We start from the raw sequence: 20,439 nt of genomic DNA, 5'->3' as shown, positions 1-20,439 counted from the left end.
TCAGTAAAATGTTTCATTTAAGACTGCAATTTATTAACAAACTATTCGTCTTAACCAATCATAAGATGATGTAGAACGCATGTCAGTAAATTGTTTCTTGCAACCAACAGCGGTACCATCCATGATCAAAAATTATACAGCTAAAATAACTACAACATCCCCGCAAGCAATGTGATATAAACATTACAGTTATATTTGTGCTTGGATACTGTAATTGTATTGGTCTAGAATGGCCATGTGTCTGGGCAATAAAAATGCATGTCACACACTGTACTGAGGGGGACATTGCATGCACTGACTTCATTGCGCGTTGTGGCACATGAGGGCGCGCTAACTTTGTGCAATGAGAACTGCAACGTCAGTCTCATGTCCGGCAAGACATCAAAACCTTCAGCTATCGAAACTTACATCACAATGATTCCATTTATTTTTCACGCAGTAAGTTACAACCCTTTATTTTTTTTAAAGTTATTGGCACTAAATAAGAAAACAGTTTTTTGCACTGTTGTGATGTGGGATATGCCGTTTTAACTTCGCCTCGGATGTCATGCGTCCCTATGCGCCCCTCGGGTGTTAAAAAGTCATATCCTACATCACAGTAGTGAACAATTGTTAAATGGCATTTGTGCTTTCTGGATTTCTGTTTTTATCAAACGACACTAACAAAAATAGGATCATAAATGTAAAACTTGTTATTTTATTACTTTCAAGTCTTTCAGAACACACTTTGATATACGAAACATCAATTTGTCTAGTGCATAACAACTGTGTCAGTTGCACAGAGCACTTGAGCTACTATCCCGGCCAAAATGGTTGGGACACTTCCTGAGCCTGCCACGGTCCAAGGGCGGATCCAGGGGGGGGGGGGGGGGGCCAAAGGGGGCCATGGCCCCCCCAAAACGAAACCAATTTTTTTTTTTTTAATGTGACATCGCAATAAAGGCAGGCAATGAGTTCACCACCATCTTTTCCTCCAAAAAAATTGGTTAAAGTGGTCAGAAATTGCCTCAGATCGCACCACAGAGCATCTAGAATCTAAAAAATTTTCGGGGCCCTAGCGGGCCCCGAACCCCACGCCGTAATTTTTTAGACCCACTTTTGGGGGGGACCAAAATGTTTTTTGGCCCCCCCCAAAATTGTGTTCTGGATCCGCCCTTGCCACGGTCACACACTCCCCCGCTCCCCCGGTCAATGTTGTTCTCTCCAGCTGATAGAGTACACACTGCGCAATGAGAGACAACATTGAATGGGGTGCCGGTGCCGGGGGCTTTGGGGCCCAGCGAGATTTGGCCAGGATTGTAGGTCAAACTCAAGCCCCCACCCCGAAACAAAAGTACATTAGAATAATCAATGACGGATATTTAAATCGTATCTCTTATGTATATCGAAAGGTATTTTCTCTTTGTTTCACCTTCAGTCTTGAGCTGCCTTTCTAGTTATCGTCGAACTCGGGCTTAATCACGTGATTCTCGTAGATATGACGTGTCATGTAAATCTGAAATATTAACAAAATGTTGATTTTTATAATAGATTTGAAAATTAATTCAAAGACAATTTTCTGAGACAATTTTCTGAATGACTCTCATGAAAGTAATCGGAAAATACACCGTTCTTTAAGTTGTTATAAAGAACGTTTGTGATATACAAAGAAGAGCTGGGAATAAACGGTACACATACGTTCTCATCTGAAGGATCGTTCATTTTCTTGAGCGTCACCATAAGTTCTTTGAAGCTTGGGCGTTGGCTTGGCTGTGGCTGCCAACACCTCATCATCAGATCGTAGCTACGAGAGTAAGAAACACAATAAAGCTTATTGGAGTTTTTGTGGAGATGCTGTGGCGAAAGGTGTACTCTTTTGTTCCTTTTTAAGTACCCTTGTATTTACTTTACAGACTCCGGGCTTAGGAAGCACAATTTTGCACTAAAATAATTGAAGGAAAATTTGCTTAATTACATTTCATCGGCGCAGTTTTCTGGCTTGGGAAGTCGGTAACCTTCCTGCAATCGTTCGGCCAACAACTTGCTCTGAATTCCCGGATAGGGCGTCGCACCTGCAATAACCGATAATACAGTAAATACCCGTCAAACAATAACATCTTCAATGTTAAATACGACAATGCCAGTATTAGAACTCAAAACCTATCGTGATCTTTATTCATCGATTGAGACTCTGATGAGAATAAAAAGATTTGTAGAACTGAAGAAAGGTGACAAGATCGGAACGTGCAGGTGAAATTAAAAATGAATATTTCAACACTTTATCACGGTTCTCTGATAGCCAAGTTATCTTTTGATTAAACCTCCATATTAATTCCATTCTGCTAGAATATAAAGATATTAAATATGACAAACTAACTTTACTTACCAAATGTGGCTATCTCCCACAGCACGACCCCAAAAGACCACCTGGAATACGATTACCAGAACAATTCAGGCATGAAAAAGATTCATAAATCTCACATGTGAGGAAAAAATAACAAATTTACTTGGAATTTGCTGGTATTTATGATCTGAAAGTCGTATAATGTTTTGATGATTGTACTTACACATCACTCTTAGATTTGTACACCCGACGGGTCAAAGACTCGATGGCCAACCAGCGGAAAGGAACACGGGTCTAACAGATAACAGTTGTAAATAAAAACAAAATGAAGAAAAAAAAACGAAGCCATTAAAATGAAACTTGTTCATTTGAAAAAGATATATCAAAAGATCATAAACTGTTACAGAGGTTCAGAAATCTTCACAAATTGTACATAAAATGTCTAAAGGATAACTAAGATTGTCTTATCTTGTGCAGTATTAATTTTGTTGTTTCCTCTCTGCTGGTTCTCGAGTGCTATCGGAAACTGTGTTAATATAACGCGGTGTTAGCGTTTTATATCAAAGGTCTCAAAGCGCTTCACAATTGTATTACCACTGTTCATCAGGTCTTGGGACCTGTTTTCTGCAGCAGCTCGAGATCAGTGCATTCAAGTCTGTACTTTCACATGTTCCCATTTACATTTGTAGCCAGGTGTCTTGCCCAAGAACACATGCATCGTGTTTTCCGTTAGGGTTCGAACCCACGTACCACGGCACATGAATCGAACACCGTACCATTGGACCAAAGCGCTCCACAACGAATTTCACAACAAGATCAGTGTTGAGATTTCACCTGTTATAATTCTGCACATGTGCACTTCATTAACACTATATTAACAACTGTATTGAGAAAGTGACAACTTTACCTGCGACTTCTGAACGTAGACGTCTTCTCCCCGAGAGAGTCCGAAATCAGAAATCTTTGCAGTCAAGTCATCTCCAAGAAGTATGTTTCTCGCAGCCAAGTCTCGGTGAATTATCTACATTAGAGAAATATATTTTGTTAATAATAATCACCCAATCGCCATTACCATAAGTGATTTCACAGTACCTGAAACAAGAGATTTACTGCCTTAAGAGATTTACTGCAATCTGTTTTGCACCCTTAATGTTTCCATATAAATGTATACTCTTTGGTGAAGGGAAGAACGTTGGGATTTGAATTCCTATACCACCACGCACGCGTTGGAAACGTAGCCAATAGGCAACGGAGTCTGTGATATTTTTTAACCTGCCAAAAAAGAAAGATGGACACTTAGAAATTACGACACCTTTACCCACAGAACAACCCCTTTATTGGGGCATATTTCAATTTGATTGAAAGTCCGTACCCCAGTGTCAGAGAGGTGATCCATTCCTCTGGCTATATCTATGCCGAATGTCAGTAAGTTGGAGGAAGTCAGCGGTGATACACCATCATCTGACTTCCCTGCCACCTGCTGCTTGGGGCGAGTACTCCTCAGGTAGTCACGCAGGTTGCCGTTGGGGAGATATTCAAGAGCGACGTACAAAAATGCTAGAATAAAGAAAGAAATCACTGATCAGATTTTAATAAAGAAATTGGAGGGTAAATCAAATGCCCAGCGTGCTAGAAATGTGGAGTGTGTTAGGCCCAGATTATTACTTTGAATTGTTGAAAACAAGAAGCAGGAAAATGGTTTGTGAAGTCTGAAGTCACAGCGTATAATCATGTTAACGATGTCCCAGATGTGTGGTTTTCCATGATCCTTTTATACTTGAGTCCAGTAAAAAACATTAAACTAAAACTAAAACCAATTCCCATCTGATTTTCACAGAATGATTGTGAAATAATAATAACAATTTTTGTATAGAGGGATCAAATGTTTGATAACACAGTTGTACCTTCGTGCATACACGCGCCCATTAGACCAACTACGTTCGGGTGTGGCTTGATCTGAGCCATTGTCTTGAACTCGACCAGAAAGTCCTCGGAAGCAGTCGTTGTCGCTCCTGTAACAATAAACAAATTAAGATTCAAACTCTCGTTTGCATTTCAATGAAAGATGTTCCACAAGTCAAATATGACATGATCAAAATAACTCACGGTTAAAAATTTAACCACGTAAGTACAAGTGGATTGTGTTATCGGCCTGAGATTTAAAGTAATTTTTCTCTTACCTTTGAGAGTTTTGATGGCTACTCTAGCCAGTCCTCCTCTGATTTTGAGGCTACCTGCTCTCACTTCTCCAAAGTTTCCCTTGCCGAGTACCTTATCCTCAATCGTGAGATTCCTCCATTGGATTTCCAGTCCCTTAGCCCAGACTGGTAAGCCAACGTTTTCGTAAATGTCCTTTTCAATGTCGTTCTCTGCGATCGGCGACCTATTAATGGCGTGCATGTTCGGATCTCGGACAAGAGACAGTTCCTATTTGGACCAGGACAATTAAAAAAAAAAAATAAAAAAAATTAATGTTAATATTCCACAGCAAATAATATGAGTTGCTATTATGTACCTTTCTAAAGTTAGTTTTCACAGTGTCTTTCATGAACTGTGAAGACCTTACTTTATATTTTCCCCTTACCAAAATGCCAAAAAAATAAAAATAAACAGACTTGCAGCCTTTTGACTAACACAAGGACTTACAATTTCTTGATCGTCAAGCAATTTAGTTGGAGCACTGTCTTGGTCTCGTTTCCTCCACACCACGCAACTGATTATGTTGACAATACCGGAAATAGTCAACAGGACCCCGAGAACGATAGCTGCTACGTTCGGTCCATTGTTCTGTGCATTGGTTGTACCTGCATGGTGCAGAGAACATGAACTTGCGATTATTATATATAGCTGCATACAGGCCTTTAAGGATGTAAAATACCTACAGTAGTACAGTCCTACACATAGTAAAATAAAAAAATAACGGCTGTGGCACTAAGTGGATCAGAAAACTCACATTGGCCCCCTGTTAGTCCGAGAGCAATGATTCCAATAAAAACGATGAAGCAAATTTGAAGAATTTAAAATGAAAAAGACATTCACCCACCGCTTTGGTGGGACTTGAACCCTCGAACTTCTGCTTCTTAGTGCAGACATCATACAATTGAGTTTGCCGTTGTTGGCTAGCCGGTTCCAGTCTGATGTAGCAGTGCGTACTGCAACTCAACATTTTATAAGATGGAATATTGCGTCGGAAAGATGTATATCTTATATTGAGCTTTTCCCATCGAAAATGACTCGAACCGCCCAGCCAACCCTAACATAAGCACCGACGCAAACCTCCTCCAAAATTACCTTGTGCAGTTTGTACAAGGTACAAACTATCGGTACCCCGTTTGTTGCCTCTTCATTGAACGTAGAGAAGATTTTTGAGTAGGGAAGTGGCTTACAGGAATTTATCAGTGGGTCGTACGGAAGGTAGGAAGGTAACAACAACATACTTCGGCCATTTCCCTAAAAACCGGATAACGAAAATATTTGTTTTGGAGAAGACATGCCCTGCGTCTTTGTGTGGGAGAGAAACTCTCGTAGTACCTGTGTTTGATGGCCCCCCGTACACCTACGGCTTCCCAATTGTGGAGGTAGATATTGTTGTATCTTGTCAAATTAACAGTCCTGTTACTTGCTTTTTTTCAGGATGCTATGGCTAGTTCGTACAAGATCTGCGGTAAACCAACACATTAAATAAGCTTTGGGATTCAGAAGTAAGTCACAAGAGCACTATTGCATGCTAACGGGGAGAAAAACAACACTTACGTTTGTTTTGTTTAGTGTAAACTTGCAAGAGTTGTGGCACTCCCATATGCCACTGGTTTTTAGCTGAAACGATGAATTCATATATCGTACTTGGTTCGAGATTGTCCTGTACAAATGGAGCGCTGGCCGTCTCATTTTCGATGAAAGTGTCCGTTGGAGTAAAATCTGGTTGATAAGGTTTTTCTATTGCCCTGTGTTGTACCTAGTCAAGAAAAGTATTTGTTAGTAAATTCTGGCAGTATTGTCAATTAATACAGGTCTTGTAAACAAATATACCATTTTACACTTGGTATGATATCCAAATGATGCAGAATTGCTTGCATGCCGGTAGATAATAAGATAATTAACCTAAAATGTACTTTCCTTAATACAGTATTTGTCTACGTACAACATAGCCACTTATTGGTCCCTTAGGTTTTAGTGGGAGATCCCAATCCAATGTAACCGCCTCTTCAGTTCGATTTGTCCAGCGAAGGTTCTGTAATGGTCCCGGTACTGCAAATTTAATGGACAATGAACAATTACATTTACAAGAAGCGGGAGGGAGCTCAGTTGGTTTGAATTTTTCATTTGAAAGGTGACAAGGGGGAATTCATGCTCCAAGAAGAAGGCGTAAATGATTGTGTACTTGTGAATTGGAAATACAGACAGGTTTTTACCTCCCACAACTGTCACACGTATGGCTTCGCTCCAAGGACCCGGCCCGATTACCGTCTTCGCTCTCACCTAAAATTGAGAACAATGTCAATGTATACATTTAATATTTTCAACTCAATGAAATCTTTTTGGATAGTAAATGAATTGCAGCATAGTCTGACAAAACCTCATATCTGATCCGAGTGGTGGCCTCATGCGAAGGTGTATAGGGACATAATTAAATAGTAATTCTCTTCGACCTGCGCTATATGACACCTATATGACCTGTACGTTATAACCACTATCTGGTGGGACTTGTCCAGCAGAAGCAGACACTAAATCAGTGTGTCCGCATGAATTTAAATTCACATGAATTTAAATACTTCTTTGGGCCAAAAGTCATACAATTCGCGTGCGAATCAATAGTTACATGACCAAGTTACATGACCTTCATTGGGCACAATGCATGTACCCAGTCAGTCCAGCGTTACTGAGCTCTAACTTGCCTGTGCGATATTTAAACTTCCATATGATAGTGTATTTGTTAATAAATGTACGCTTTGAAGTATTTACCTGAACATCGTAAGTAGAATTCAGTAGAAGACCTTTGATCCTGTATGCCACAATAATGCCGATATCTTGCATCGCTGGTGTACCATCTCCCAATGTCCAAGTAGCCTCGTAAGCTGTTATATTGCCTTGTGGAGGATCAGGTTTCATCCAGCCAACCGTGATGGAATCTTCGCTGACATTCTGGATGTTGACATTCAAAGGGACTGTAGGTTCTGGAAAAGCGAAGATATTGATGTTGATGCGGCTGTCATATGTAACTTGCATTTTTTTGTTTAACCTTATAAGGGCTGTTACCCTCCACGAGATATGCTACTGTCGTGATTATCTTCACTTAGGCATGCGCAATACAACCAAGGAATCTGTAGTACGACTTCCTTATCATGACTCTGACAGATGAGTAAAACTGAGAACAACTTGGCCAACACTTCACTAACGATATCATATTTATGAATTAATTCAGCATCGCACAAAATGCATGTGCATTAAATGTCTTTATCAAAGCATGGACTCTTCTTAACATAGTCACATTGACTGGAACTGTACGGCCACCGGCAATCTCAGCGAGGCATTATTACGTATACTGTCATTTTTGTGTGAAGTTTGGGGCTCAACTAACAAAATACTTCAGCTCGCCCTTAATGTCTTTTACCAAAACCTGCCTGCTTCTGCTGTCCTGACAACCACACTGTTACTGTACGTCCCCGTCCCTTCACTGGTGATAGCTGCAACTTTGAAACTGTATTCAACATACGGTATCAGCTCATCTAATGAAACTGATGTGTCAGGAGTGTCGAATTCAAACGGTGGTTGCTGTCCGGAAACCCTACCACTCAGTTTGTATCGGTATCCGGTGACGGGTGGATCTGGCTGACCTCCGCATTTTGGCTCACTCCAGGAGAAACCAAGGCTGCGTTGCATGATGGATGTTGATTTCACTTCTCCTGTGAAAGGTTCCGTATCTGAAATGGAATCCCCCAAAAGGGAATCATGTCCCAAGTTAGAACTTTCCTGTTGCACCATGTGATAAAGGTGTCTTTTCATCAGAGAATTGAACTGAGGTGTACCAAGAGCCAGTGAGGGGATCGAAAGAGCTTAACGACTGCCGCCTCGATTCGAATGGGGCCCCCAGGAACAATTTTGGCTAGTGACTTACAGATCGTGATTTCTTTGTCTTACATTATATTGTGTGGATTTGTAAATCTATGTCGAGGTTTGGCAATGAAATGTTCCCGAATCTAACCATCTCCGACAGTCGCTTTTGTTTTCGCATTAATAATGTGGATGCACAAAAAAGAACGCACTTATTTTACAATGGACAACCATTTATAGATATTTTGCACCACTTTGAATTCAATAATTGTATCACTGATTTGAGTAATAAGGGGATATTCAATCATGCATTTATCTTACTTGAGCATTGACAATTGTTTCCGAAGTATGACGAGTCACAATTAGCGCCATTGGTGCATTCTCCTGTATCCTTACTGCAGATTCCTGCACAGTGACATGTTTGCGTACAGTCAGCTCCATACTTCCCCTCGGCACATTCTAATAAAGGCAGAGAAATCAGTTACATTTTTCAATTAGTAGTATGCGTATAGTTCATAGAAATTAGCCTAAAGCAACAACGGGGTGTAATGATGTTAACTTATACTGACATGTCTTAACTGTGTAGATATAGTATAGTATGTAAAAAGGTGATACTTCCTCAATTGTAGTGGTTGTAACAGCTTGTCGTTAAGGTCCTATGTAAGAAAACAAGCATTATGTATGACCAACTCGACAAGGTTAGCTGACTTGCAGACATTAAAGCCTTTGTTAATATTCTCTGGATTTCACTTAAGGCAGTACTGGGCCGTTTCCCTGCGATATTCCCCCTCACCTTGCATGCAGTCTAGTCCAGTGAATCCTGCAGCACATGAGCATCCGTAAGGATCAGGAAGACAAAACAAACGACCCCGGCAAGCATAATCGTGATCACCGCCAGCAGAACAGTTATGAACACCATTTTTACCGAAGACATTGCGGCCGCGTACTGTATGCAAATTATAAGTACAATGTTGTAAAAAATAAACAGAAATGGTGATCTTTATGTATTTTCCGGCCTCAAAGCAAAAGCACAAACCTCCATACGTAACAATATGCCTGATAACATACCTAATTTTATCCAAACTACCAAGCGCTTTGTTGAATTCGGCATTGTTGAAAAGTCACGCATGTTAATTACTCAGGCTAGCGAATTAAGAACGTAAGCGTTTCCATCCTATACTTTCTTGTTTCTTGATTCTTGATTCGGATTCAATTTGATTCAAGACATTGCGTCAATAATACTTGTATACCTTGTTCACATTGTTCTCCACTGAAGCCCGGAGCACATGTACAGGATCCAATCTTGGCATCACAAACGCCTCCGTTGTAGCATCGACGACAGACATTGAGACAGGGAGATGATGCTGACCCCCACTTTCCCGAAGAACAACCTGTCAATAGAAGTTGACAAAATTAAGGAAAACATTGATTGAGAAGAAAGCGACCTTTCCGGGGTCCTTCGTTGGTTTGGGATGTCTCACTCTTCAGTCGAAAGTTGCTTGCAATTGGCATCTTTCGTCGCTTTTGCATTATTGCAAATGCTCTTCTTTTCAGGCATATTCTTATAGTATGTTCAGCCATACTTTTAACAGCTCAATGAAATTGCACGAACCTTGCACAATAAGTGTCATGATTCCATGCAGTTGTTGATCCTCCTGGCCCGATGCGAAGCAGCTGTAGACCCCTCCATCACTCACAGCAACGTCATCAATAGACACGCTGAGCTGGTCATCCCAAGATGTCATGACGTCACCACCATTATGCCGCCATCTGTAGTTGGTGTTTGGTGCATGTACATTTCGCATCTCAAGTCGAACCGAGTCCCCTACACTAGCTACCTGCGTTCGCTGTGCTGGACGGATATGGACGGTGGTTTCTAAAATGGCAATTTAAACTGAGAGGATTTTTTTTGGTAGAAGCCGTGAGTATCAAGATATGCAGTTACGCCCTGGTAGTTAACGATGGGCATAAGGACGACGACGAACATAATTTAGTGTTTATCCATAGACAACTCTGAACACGCTATCGCTGTACTTTTAAGGAGGCCCCTTTCAATGGCGAAATCATTATATGAGCTATTGTACATAACGAATTACCATACAATATAAATGGTACAATGCATTCTCCATTGACGGAGACCTCCTTGATATTCAGTGATAATGAATTGTGTTCGAAATGATCTAATGACTAATTAGGCGTACAAAGTTTGAACTTGATTACCATCTTTAGGCAAGATTACGGTCAGTATCTTCGTGTTTGTCCTGCCAGCTCTAGTCGCCTCACAGTAGAAGACGCCCGTTCTGTCGATCCCACCCTGCTCGGGTAGGTTGAGCTGTCTGACCTGACATCCCAGTAGAGGATCTTGTAGCTGATTGGACCCTGACGGAAGGTCATTACTCCCTCCTGTTATCACTTGTCGACCGAATGAGACATCAGCGGAGATATCGTTGGGACCTTTGTAAGCTGCAATAATGGCATCGTCGTCTCCAGTTTGACCCAGTAGAGCAGGATTGGCGACAAGAGTAAAATCCACCTCCCCATCTGTTTGATTAGGAAAACGAGTTATCAGCGATGGCTTATCGAAACCATAGCTAGTCGGCATTTCTGATTCTTGAGTATGCGTATATATGTACATACATGTGCAAGCAAACGGTACTTTCGGTTTTTAGGTGGTATCAAAAAATAGGCAATATTTACAACTGTAACGACGAAATCTTTTGATATCATGTGACAACGAAATACATTACGTAGCCATCTTTAAACCAAGTTTGGATACTTACAGGATAGTCAATAGTGTTTTGGGAGAAATTCGGTAGACGTTTAAGGTTGGTTTATAGAAGTAAAAGGTATTCAATGAAAGTGCCTTGACTGGTTCATAACATTGTACGTGACTGACATACTTCCATTCCGACACTCACCCCCTCCTTCATCCAAGTATTCTCCAACCTCGACCTCACGCATGTGAAGGATATTATTTGTACCCGGGATATCCACGCTGACGAAATGGGCGGTGACCATCGGGTTTGCTATTATCTCAATCGGTCGCGTTCTATCTATGGCTTGCGCTTCAGTGACTGTTCCAATCTCTCTGTTTGTTAGGTGATCTTGATTCAACCCTGCTCGTATTACAGCACCTATTATACGGCGAGCTGTAATGTTGGAAGCACATGGGAGTGAAGAGTTTGAGTTCTAGTTCATTTTAAAACTGAAATGTATTTAGTCTAATCAATTTCCAATTTGATTTTTTTTGGGGGGACTTGTACCCACATAGACCTTTAACAATTAAAGTTGTTTGACCTTGTATTGCTCCTTAAGTTGAAACAAAAATAATAAAAAAAATATCTTGGAAATTGATGCTTTACACATTGTATTTTCATGTGAAACAAACGTTGGGGAGATTACAGATGTAGTCATTGAAAATGGAATTCTCTGCTATAGTGGGAGCTCTGATTTATAGGAATAGAAGTAAGCCACTATGACACAAAAAAATGAGTGCTGAAGGAGTGCCCTGGTAATCAGGTCCAGAGAAGATCCGCTTTTGTCTAGAATTTGGCCCCTTCTCTTTTTATTTCTTAAGCTCAGCTACTGCACTTGGCTTGGAAACCTGTAAAACTATACATTAACGAAATTCGTCACCGTTTTCACGAGGAGCCACATATGTCAAAAATTACATTTTTCTCAATTTTTCTCAATTTTCAATACTTCGCATTAAAACAATGTACTTAACCATTTTGACATGTTTCTGCAAGCAAAACATCATTAATTTCTAAGTTACATTTATGTTGCAAGGGGCAGAAATCTCGATTTATGCATTTTGCGTTTTCACGAAGAGCCACATACATTTTTGCCCTTTGAACGCGTACAAAACCCATTGCACGGAAATACGTAAAAGTAGGTCAAATGAGATGTGCGTTTTCACTTAGAGCCACATATCTTTGTTACATGTTCAGCTGCGCGCGCGTACTCACGCGCGCCTATGGAAATACACGTTGAACAGAAAGGGCCAATATGTCGGAAACCTGAATTTGCGTTTTCACGAAGAGCCACATATCTTTACTAATTAATTTTCACCAATTATATAATGTATTAAGTCTAATTACTGGGTTCATGTAAAAATTCAGCTCTCGTAGAATCGTTTAATGGTTTCCTTGCTGCACAAAGTTGTTGCAAAGTGGTATTTTTTGCAGTTTTAAAATAGGAGAAACTTCTTTTGCGATTATCTCGAAAACGCTTTTTCTTCGAAATCGACATGTGGCTCTTCGTGAAAACGGTGACGAATTATGTTCAATTATGAGAAGCTCAAGTAACAGCACATACGCTTGACGGCAATATTACCACAATCGTTATTTGGCGGTCTCTTTCCGCAATCATAATTTTGTCTGTTATATATGGTGATAGTTCTCAAGCAGTAGATAGCTTCCAAGTCCAATCTCCACCACGGATCTGTCTTTAGTTCCGGTGGATTATAACCTGTGGATAAATCAGAGTATTAAGACGCCACATAAGAGGCTTCCAAATTCGCGCCGGCATGTCGGTGTCATATGAAAATCCTAGTCCTATGGAAATCGGACTCTTTTCCCCTATTATTGGTTAATCCCTCGCACGTGACAGGTCACTCTCCTATAAAAAGGCATATTTATAGGCTATTGTTATGCTTACACATGCACAATACTACCAACAAGTCCATATTTCATGGAGTCGGATATTAACGCTGCACCGGCATTGTCCCTGACTTCACATGTGACGTCATAACTTGGTGTTTATCATACACAGTCACGTACGACATGTACATGACTGTTAACTGAACTAGCGGCCTGATGCCTACCCGTCTTCGCTCATACTTTTCATTTTCCGCTGATGTACATTTATATTCAACGAGAAGTTCATCTCGAAGTAATTATCTGTATCAAATCCACAATCTAACTACGTCGTATAAAAATGGAACATAAAAACGCGGCATCAAATACCTTACAGACACCATAAGACAGTCCCTAAATGTGTTCGCAAAGACACTCAAAACCAAGCTTATGTTAAACATAGTATAACTTAATTCTTTGTTATGGTCTAATCTCCTGTTGTTTTTTCATTGTATTGTGTTGTTATTTGTATTCTTGTAATAAGTCACTTGTCCTTGTACTTGTATGTTTAACAAAGTTATGTTACAATGAAACTACAATACGGGTGATATAGGCAATGGGATAGGGGGAGGAATAAAAGCCCTTGGCTTCTCCTGACCCCTGATGCTGAGGCTTCTGTGTTTCCATTTTAAAATAAGTCAAATCTAAATTTAATTTATGACTTGTTTTTTCTTGCACATTAATTTTACTACTTATAATGTATACATCCAATGTTAATGTCAGCATGAATAAAAAATAGTTGAAACAGTGAAAAAAGAAGAAGAAAAGAAACTTTAAAACTTTAAATGAGAACGCCATATTATGTTAAGCTACGTACGAACATCAGGGATAACCATAGGCCTATGCAAGGCAGTATGTAACTTTTAAAGAGGTGCCATGTTTACAGTGACTGTGTTTGGCACTGTGCCATGCTTCAAAAAAAAACAAAAAAAAACTCTGCGACGCTTTGAGTCCAGTCAAGTTACGATTTGACCTAGGACTTAATGCAGTAAAATTATTCAAGCGTCGAACAACTCCAACAAAATAAACAAAGAACATGTGAAAAATCATTTTTTTTCTCCAGTTGAAGTATGTTGATGATCTCAGTATAGTTGAGATTGTTCCCAGAGGTGAACAGTCAAATTTGCAATCTGATGTTAACACACTTGTGGACTGGTGTAATGTAAACGATATGAAATAAAATCCTTTGAAATGCAAGGTAATGCAGATTTCTTTTCTTCGTAATCAGGTTTTTTTCCCCAGTCAATTGCAAGTTAATGATGATGATGACCGGCAAGTTCAACAGAGTGTCAGTATGGCTTCATGTCGACTTTACATCCTCAGTAAATTAAAGAAAAATTAAGTTGAAGTTAGTGATCTTATTGTAATATAGGTTTTCCCAGCTATTTTAAACGTTTATAATTCAAATTCACCGTTGCTAATATACTAATTCGTCTATCAATATCGATTAAGTGCACTTCCAATGTTTAATTTCGTCTTTGTCGGTCAATTTTAAATTCGGATGAAGTAAATTCAAACAACGAGCACACGTTTTCATCGCGAAGTATTCGATTTCGTCTCGTCCACGCCAAATCTTGTTATTTGTTCAATACTGGAATCTGCAGTGGTTGTGTGGTCATCGGGAATTACGGAAATCCAAGCCCAGAACATTGAGAGAGTAGGGAAAAAAAGAATTGGCGTATAATTGTTTATCCGAATACTGTCCTGTCCTATCACGATCTCATGCATTTTGTTTAACATTTAATCATTATTCAAAATACGCGAACAACTGGATTCTAAAATTTGCAAAGTCCTTTCTTATTTCCAATAGACACAACCACCTCTTGCCACCAGAACGGAAATCCGCTTATTTGTCAGAGCATACTTTAAAAAGCACGCAGATATTGAAAAATTTACCAATAAGAATTCAAAAATACAAAGACTCACCGGTACCATCCATGGTACAGATGCTGAATTCAGCATTCTCAAACTCATTAGGCTAACTGCAAATTCCAATCCATTATTTTATTGTAGCTCTTGTCATATGCCCTTAATTCTATATCCATTTTTGCACTTGTCATTATTGTTCTTTTTTAATATACACGGGGACGAACGCCCGTTGTTAACATTGTTTTCTTCTTGCTGTTTTAAGTTTTAATTTATTGATTAATCTTTAATTTGAACTTAAAGGGAATATACATCATTTGCTTTTGCTGTAATTTTCAGAAATGGATGGAATTGGGGGGTTGGAAATATATAGCAAATATAGTTACACTGACTTTTTTGAGGTTTTGGGTTCGAAAATCCTATAAAACCAAGAAAAAAACGATCATTTTCCTGTAGTCTGGTTCCCTGACTCCATATAAGAAGAAACAGAGCAGTTTACATACATTGGGGAATTGTAAGGTCAGGGAACCAGTCTAGCTGGCTCGTACCCGTTCATAGGTTTGTAATCGATTGCAAACAAGTGCGATGGTCAATTGGGGCCAGTATTTGAAAAAAAGCCAGTTGTTTCCAACGCTGATCGGCCGATCAGCGTTGGAAATTGATACAAAAATACCACTTTTCTTGAAAATGACAATATACCAGGTGCCATGATTTTACAGGATGCTTTACACTGTCATTCACTAACAGTCCAGCAAGGTATTTCAAAATGATTTGGTAGTTTTATTTTTTGATGTTTGCAAATGTTGTATTTTCCCTTTAATTTAAATTTTAGAATGCTTACGTTACAGCTTGGTATACATTCGTAAATTTTATCGTAATATTGCAAAACCGAATTATTTTAGTCTTTGACTTTTTATGTGTAGTGGTATTTTTTATCAAATGAAAACCAAAATTTATTTAAACTGAAAAGGTGTTTTTCCAAGCACCTTTGAAGATGAAAATTTAGGCCTTTTGTACCTGAACAATGGAGAGCGCACTTTCTTGATTAGTCTGGTTACATGTTTCGATTTACATGCACTATGAAGGCTAATGTTTAGGATCAATGACCCACATGCGATTAACTTCAGCATAGACGACTGTCTGTCGCAAACATTATACCTAAGGGGCCATTAAAAATGTTCAATGATTTTGAATTTTGATTTTTTTCAAATTGTGGGTGGGTGGGTCAAGGTTAATAATTAAAAATCCAAATTCAGCTTTCATTAAGAACAAACGTAAAAACTAAACTAGATCTTTTGACTTGCCTGTACTACGCGCGAGCGTTCCGATTCGCGTTTCTTGTCCAACTACGTCCCCATATACAGACAATGACCTCTGCACATTAAATAGCGCCCGCTAGCGCTGCATGTATATAGCGCATAATGAACAAAAACATGGCCGCCATCATGGATTTATGCGAAATGCTGGCAGTCCTCGCAGTTTGGACGGAGCAAAAGCCGATCATGAAAAATCCATGTTCGTCGTAAGAACATTTTGATCATGCGTCCAGTTTGCCGTCCCAAAGAAACAACTTTTGCCACCACTCCGAAACGACATGCCTGTCGTACAGGAACGCCAGTGGAATGATGAGTTAGGCCTTTCGCGTATGATTTTTTTGGTAGTTATTGTTACGGTCCTTGCTCTTTAGTTTGGGTCACGTCTTTCCTCCATGATTAAAATGAAATATTTCTTCATCATTCAAATATTAATTTTAGAAGACTTTTTGGAATTGTGGAACACTTGTCCCCAGGGGTGAAAGTGTACTGTTATACGGACTCCTACTTAGTCCAGTTTGCAAATGAGGTTCATAGATACGAAATGAATTCCGAATTCTGAAACAGACTTCTTCATTGAGATTACTTTTAGAACAACTTTTGGAAAAAATGTTTCAACCTGACGCCACTTTTTCTTCATTATATCATCTCAATGAAGGTCAGTCATTGCAAAAATGATGATAAGACATGAATCTGGGACTGAGAAACATTTCCAATCTTTTAAAGAAATACTTAGAAAATTTGTTTTGACTCTCCATACACTTTGTACACAACCGCTGAAGTGGCGTCAGGTTGCAAAGTTTTCCCCAATTGGGATCAGTTAGTTCTATGAAGAAAATGCGACGTTCTCACAAGTTATTTTTTGTATTTTTGTGTATTTATTATTTTTTTTTTACAGAGAGGCCTAGGCTTAAACTTTAAAGACGTACGAGTAACAACATACATTTTGTTCCCTTAACGGAACGGGGCCCGACACTACACCGTTTTACTATGTTTTGTTATTTGGCCTGGCAATACGGATTTTTTTTAGGGTTTACCGTCCAAAATCCTTGTACTTAATGTAACCTTTTCCAGATGATTTAAATTTTTGTTATTTTTAGTTTATTTTATTAAAAAAAAGGTTCATTTTAAATTTGTATCTTAACGTCACGAAGCCATGGGACAGATCTAGCCTATTATTACTTTAAACAAATGAACTCACTGGCATGCGGGCAGGGAGGTTCGTTTGAGAACCACCCTCCCCCAATCTCTCACCCAGCGTAAGGGATTGGCACGTATTATTATTATTTGTTTACAATTGTCATATTGCCTTATTTCATGTAAAAGTCTTCACCTCAGCTAAATTGTCACTTCTAGAAATTCCGTTATATTTTTCTTCGTATGGGCTTTTTGAGTATAAATATACACGAACAATTTGACATTTAATAACATTTTGCCAGAGATTTAAGATTCTCAATAAACAAACACATGAATCCCAGATTTCGTATAATATCTCTAAAACGTAATTGAAACTTGACTCAGGCGTGGATACAGGCCTACATTTCAAATGGGTTTCTTCATGATGTCATTTCCTGTCCCTGTTTAAAGGAGACCTATAATTATGTGCAAACATGTAGTTAATTTTCTTGAACAATAAGAGATTAATTTTAACCAATAAATAAGGCCAATATCTTATACAGGCAGTACAAATCTTTAATTCCCTCTTAGTTTTGCGTGGCAAGGTAATTCCCAAAGTTTTAACAATCTCCTGCGTGGTGTGCAGCGATTTCCTGACGGATAACAGACGGAGAAATAAACATGGCACCCTCCATACTGCTGTTTTCGTGTGATAAAAACTGAATAAAACGATTGCACTATATGGATGAAATTAGATTGGAAGTATGTTAAATAGTAATACTTCCTGCGTCTGACAGTGTAAATGTAAATTCTATTGCAATTAATTCTAGGTCAGGCCCTATTTTGTGTAAAGTGACCAGAATATTTCGCTTGTTTTTGTACTGCATAAATAATAAGAGAACGGTGGTGAATGTTTAAATAAAAAAACAATAGGTTCCTCTCACCGTACGGTATCTAATTATCGCAAATCCAAGGAAAATGTTGTGATATAAAATCATACAGTTTGAGCTATTTCACGAATGTATTTTAGCTTTCCGTTATAATGAACACTCCATTAAGTTACACTAGTAACGCAGAACGCATCCAAAGCTATTCAGGGAGTTAGTAATCGCGGAAACCTTTGTGGCAGCGCTCCTCGGTTTGTCTCCAATCTAATTCAGTTTGTAAACAAATGATCGTACCAATTAAATTGCAATCTAAATCAATAAAATCTTATGAGTCTGTACAATATACTTCAATGTATTAACTTACCCGTATGCGTGAATGTGCTGAGATCTCCATCCACAGCTTTCCCTGCCACGTAAGTTACGTCATCGTTATCTGGAGCAGTTGAGCTCTGAGTGGCCGGTTTCCCAGTCACATTCAAGGATACCACTGTGGGTTCAAATATATAGGACAAGAATGAAATGAGCGAGTGAGTGGGTGATAGGCGGAGCCTTCACCCCCCCCCAAAAAAAATCCCCTTCATAAATACGTTGGTGACTTGAGCTATATACGACTTTTTACTTTTTCCTAACATTCTTGGATTTGATCTATATATAGTATTACCTATGAAAGTAAGTGAGCGAAGGAAATTTGCGGGTGTCGCCGGATCCATTAGAAGTATACACAGCTTGATTCGTGGCTTTAATGGGTATTTTTTTTGGCTTTGCTCATAGATGCTTTTTAATTTAATGTAACAAACCTTAAACGAAGCATCTATTAATCACGCGCGTATAATATTAATGCCAGTTATAGTGTCAAGTCATTCAGTAAAATATGTGCAAAAATGACAATGATCCCTAAAAAATCGTCTTGAACCAAATGCATGTGTCATGATTATAGAGTCCGAGTGCGCTTATTTGCAGGGCGAACATTTTAAAGCGGCAGATAACATATGTGAAATTACAGTAGGAAATCATCGAAGTATTCTGAACACTTCAGTGGGTCAAAATCTTATTAAATGTAAAATTGGATTTGAAAAGGGGAACCTTATAAAATTGTAACATTATCTGGTAGCCTACATGACAGGTATTCCGCAAGAAAAAAAATCAGAAAACAGAAAATATAATTTCTACCACGTAGTCACAGATAACGTATTGTATTTGAAACGATGGATTTTTAAAACAGAGGAAACGATCTTAAAGAGAAAGTCAATTTTAGCTTGCTTACCTCCGCTGAGAAGACAGGCGTCCATCAACAGCAGCATCACACCGATACGATCCGAGCGTAAAACCGACGCCATTGTTAGGCCTACTCATATAGGCCTACACGAAGTTCTGTTATTTCAACGTTCTACCTCCGAGCCCAGTCAACAACCCCTGTTTACTCAAGCGTGGCGTAGCTAATACTGCTTTCAAAGCCTTTTAAAACCTTTCTTTGTATGCAAGTTCACATCAAGGGGAGCTTGGATCATTTTGCTGCCGTTCATACACTGCTGCTCGTTAAAAGTGACTGTGTATTTATTGTGTGGAGTTCCATAGCATGGACAGCAAATAATGCCTCAGTTACTTCCTGGTGAACCGAGCACAGTTAGTTCCTTCTATCTAAACATCTCATTAAAATCTGAGAACCACCAAAACCATAACTTGTAAAAGAATGAAAAATGAGTGAAAATTCGACAGGAATGAAAATCACGTCGTGCATGTCTAGTAGCATAACAAACAATACAAGCACTTAAAAGTCAACTCATAATTATTTTGATTCAAACCCTTAGTTTTGAATTAGGCCTGAAAATTGCGTATGCTGATCGCAAGGAAATCTCATTGTCGCGGGCTATGCATTAAAATACGTGCAAGGTGAGGTGAATATGTAGGCCCTATCTGTAACTTAATAAAGAGAAAAATTACCCTCTCAACATAAAAGTAATTGTTGTGCACAATGTTTTTACCTCTTTCTGCCTTTTAATATTCTAAATGTAAATTTGCCCACAATATAGCCTTCTGGCTGCGATGAGAGAGTGAAATCAACCATTTAATAATAATAATAATAATAATTATACGAAAGCGACGAGTTAAACCCTGTTGTATTTCAGAACCACTTCGGTCTTTGAAGAGCTCATTATAAGAAAATTAAAAGTCAAACACTGAATAACATTTTGCGATTTATCTGAAACTAAAATTGACAAAGGCGCATTAAAAAAAGGGATGGACTT

General features: G+C 38.9%; 1 protein-coding gene across 1 annotated transcript; it reads right to left on the bottom strand.

The window, feature by feature from the left end:
- Positions 1–1,414: 1,414 nt before the first annotated feature.
- LOC119722271 (angiopoietin-1 receptor-like) lies at positions 1,415–19,530 on the bottom strand. Its single transcript, XM_038192314.1, has 24 exons — positions 19,458–19,530; positions 18,558–18,680; positions 12,710–12,844; positions 11,293–11,523; positions 10,595–10,915; positions 9,987–10,250; positions 9,625–9,765; positions 9,168–9,320; positions 8,696–8,833; positions 7,945–8,244; positions 7,286–7,497; positions 6,736–6,802; positions 6,465–6,571; positions 6,077–6,278; positions 4,970–5,127; positions 4,504–4,750; positions 4,228–4,335; positions 3,696–3,880; positions 3,231–3,344; positions 2,547–2,617; positions 2,366–2,406; positions 1,955–2,051; positions 1,678–1,783; positions 1,415–1,495 (listed from the first exon to the last, which is right to left on the bottom strand). The coding sequence occupies exons 1-24, from the start codon at positions 19,528–19,530 to the stop codon at positions 1,433–1,435; spliced, it is 3,657 nt and encodes a 1,218-aa protein (XP_038048242.1). The 3' UTR covers positions 1,415–1,432.
- Between the last annotated feature and the right edge of the window lie 909 nt (positions 19,531–20,439).

Source organism: Patiria miniata, unplaced genomic scaffold (assembly GCF_015706575.1).
Source record: "Patiria miniata isolate m_02_andy unplaced genomic scaffold, ASM1570657v1 HiC_scaffold_15, whole genome shotgun sequence".
In the NCBI taxonomy this organism is placed as follows: domain Eukaryota; kingdom Metazoa; phylum Echinodermata; class Asteroidea; order Valvatida; family Asterinidae; genus Patiria; species Patiria miniata.
The sequence above is the reverse complement of the archived record's forward strand: the minus strand, read 5'-3'. Positions and strand labels throughout refer to the sequence as shown.

Coding starts and splice junctions, on each gene's coding strand:
- LOC119722271 (XM_038192314.1), bottom strand. CDS start 19,530: ATGGCGTCGGTTTTACGCTCGGATCGTATCGGTGTGATGCTGCTGTTG. Junction 4,336..4,503: donor AGCCATCAAAACTCTCAAAG/GTAAGAGAAAAA, acceptor TTATTGTTACAG/GAGCGACAACGACTGCTTCC. Junction 2,618..3,230: donor TCTACGTTCAGAAGTCGCAG/GTAAAGTTGTCA, acceptor GTTATCTGTTAG/ACCCGTGTTCCTTTCCGCTG.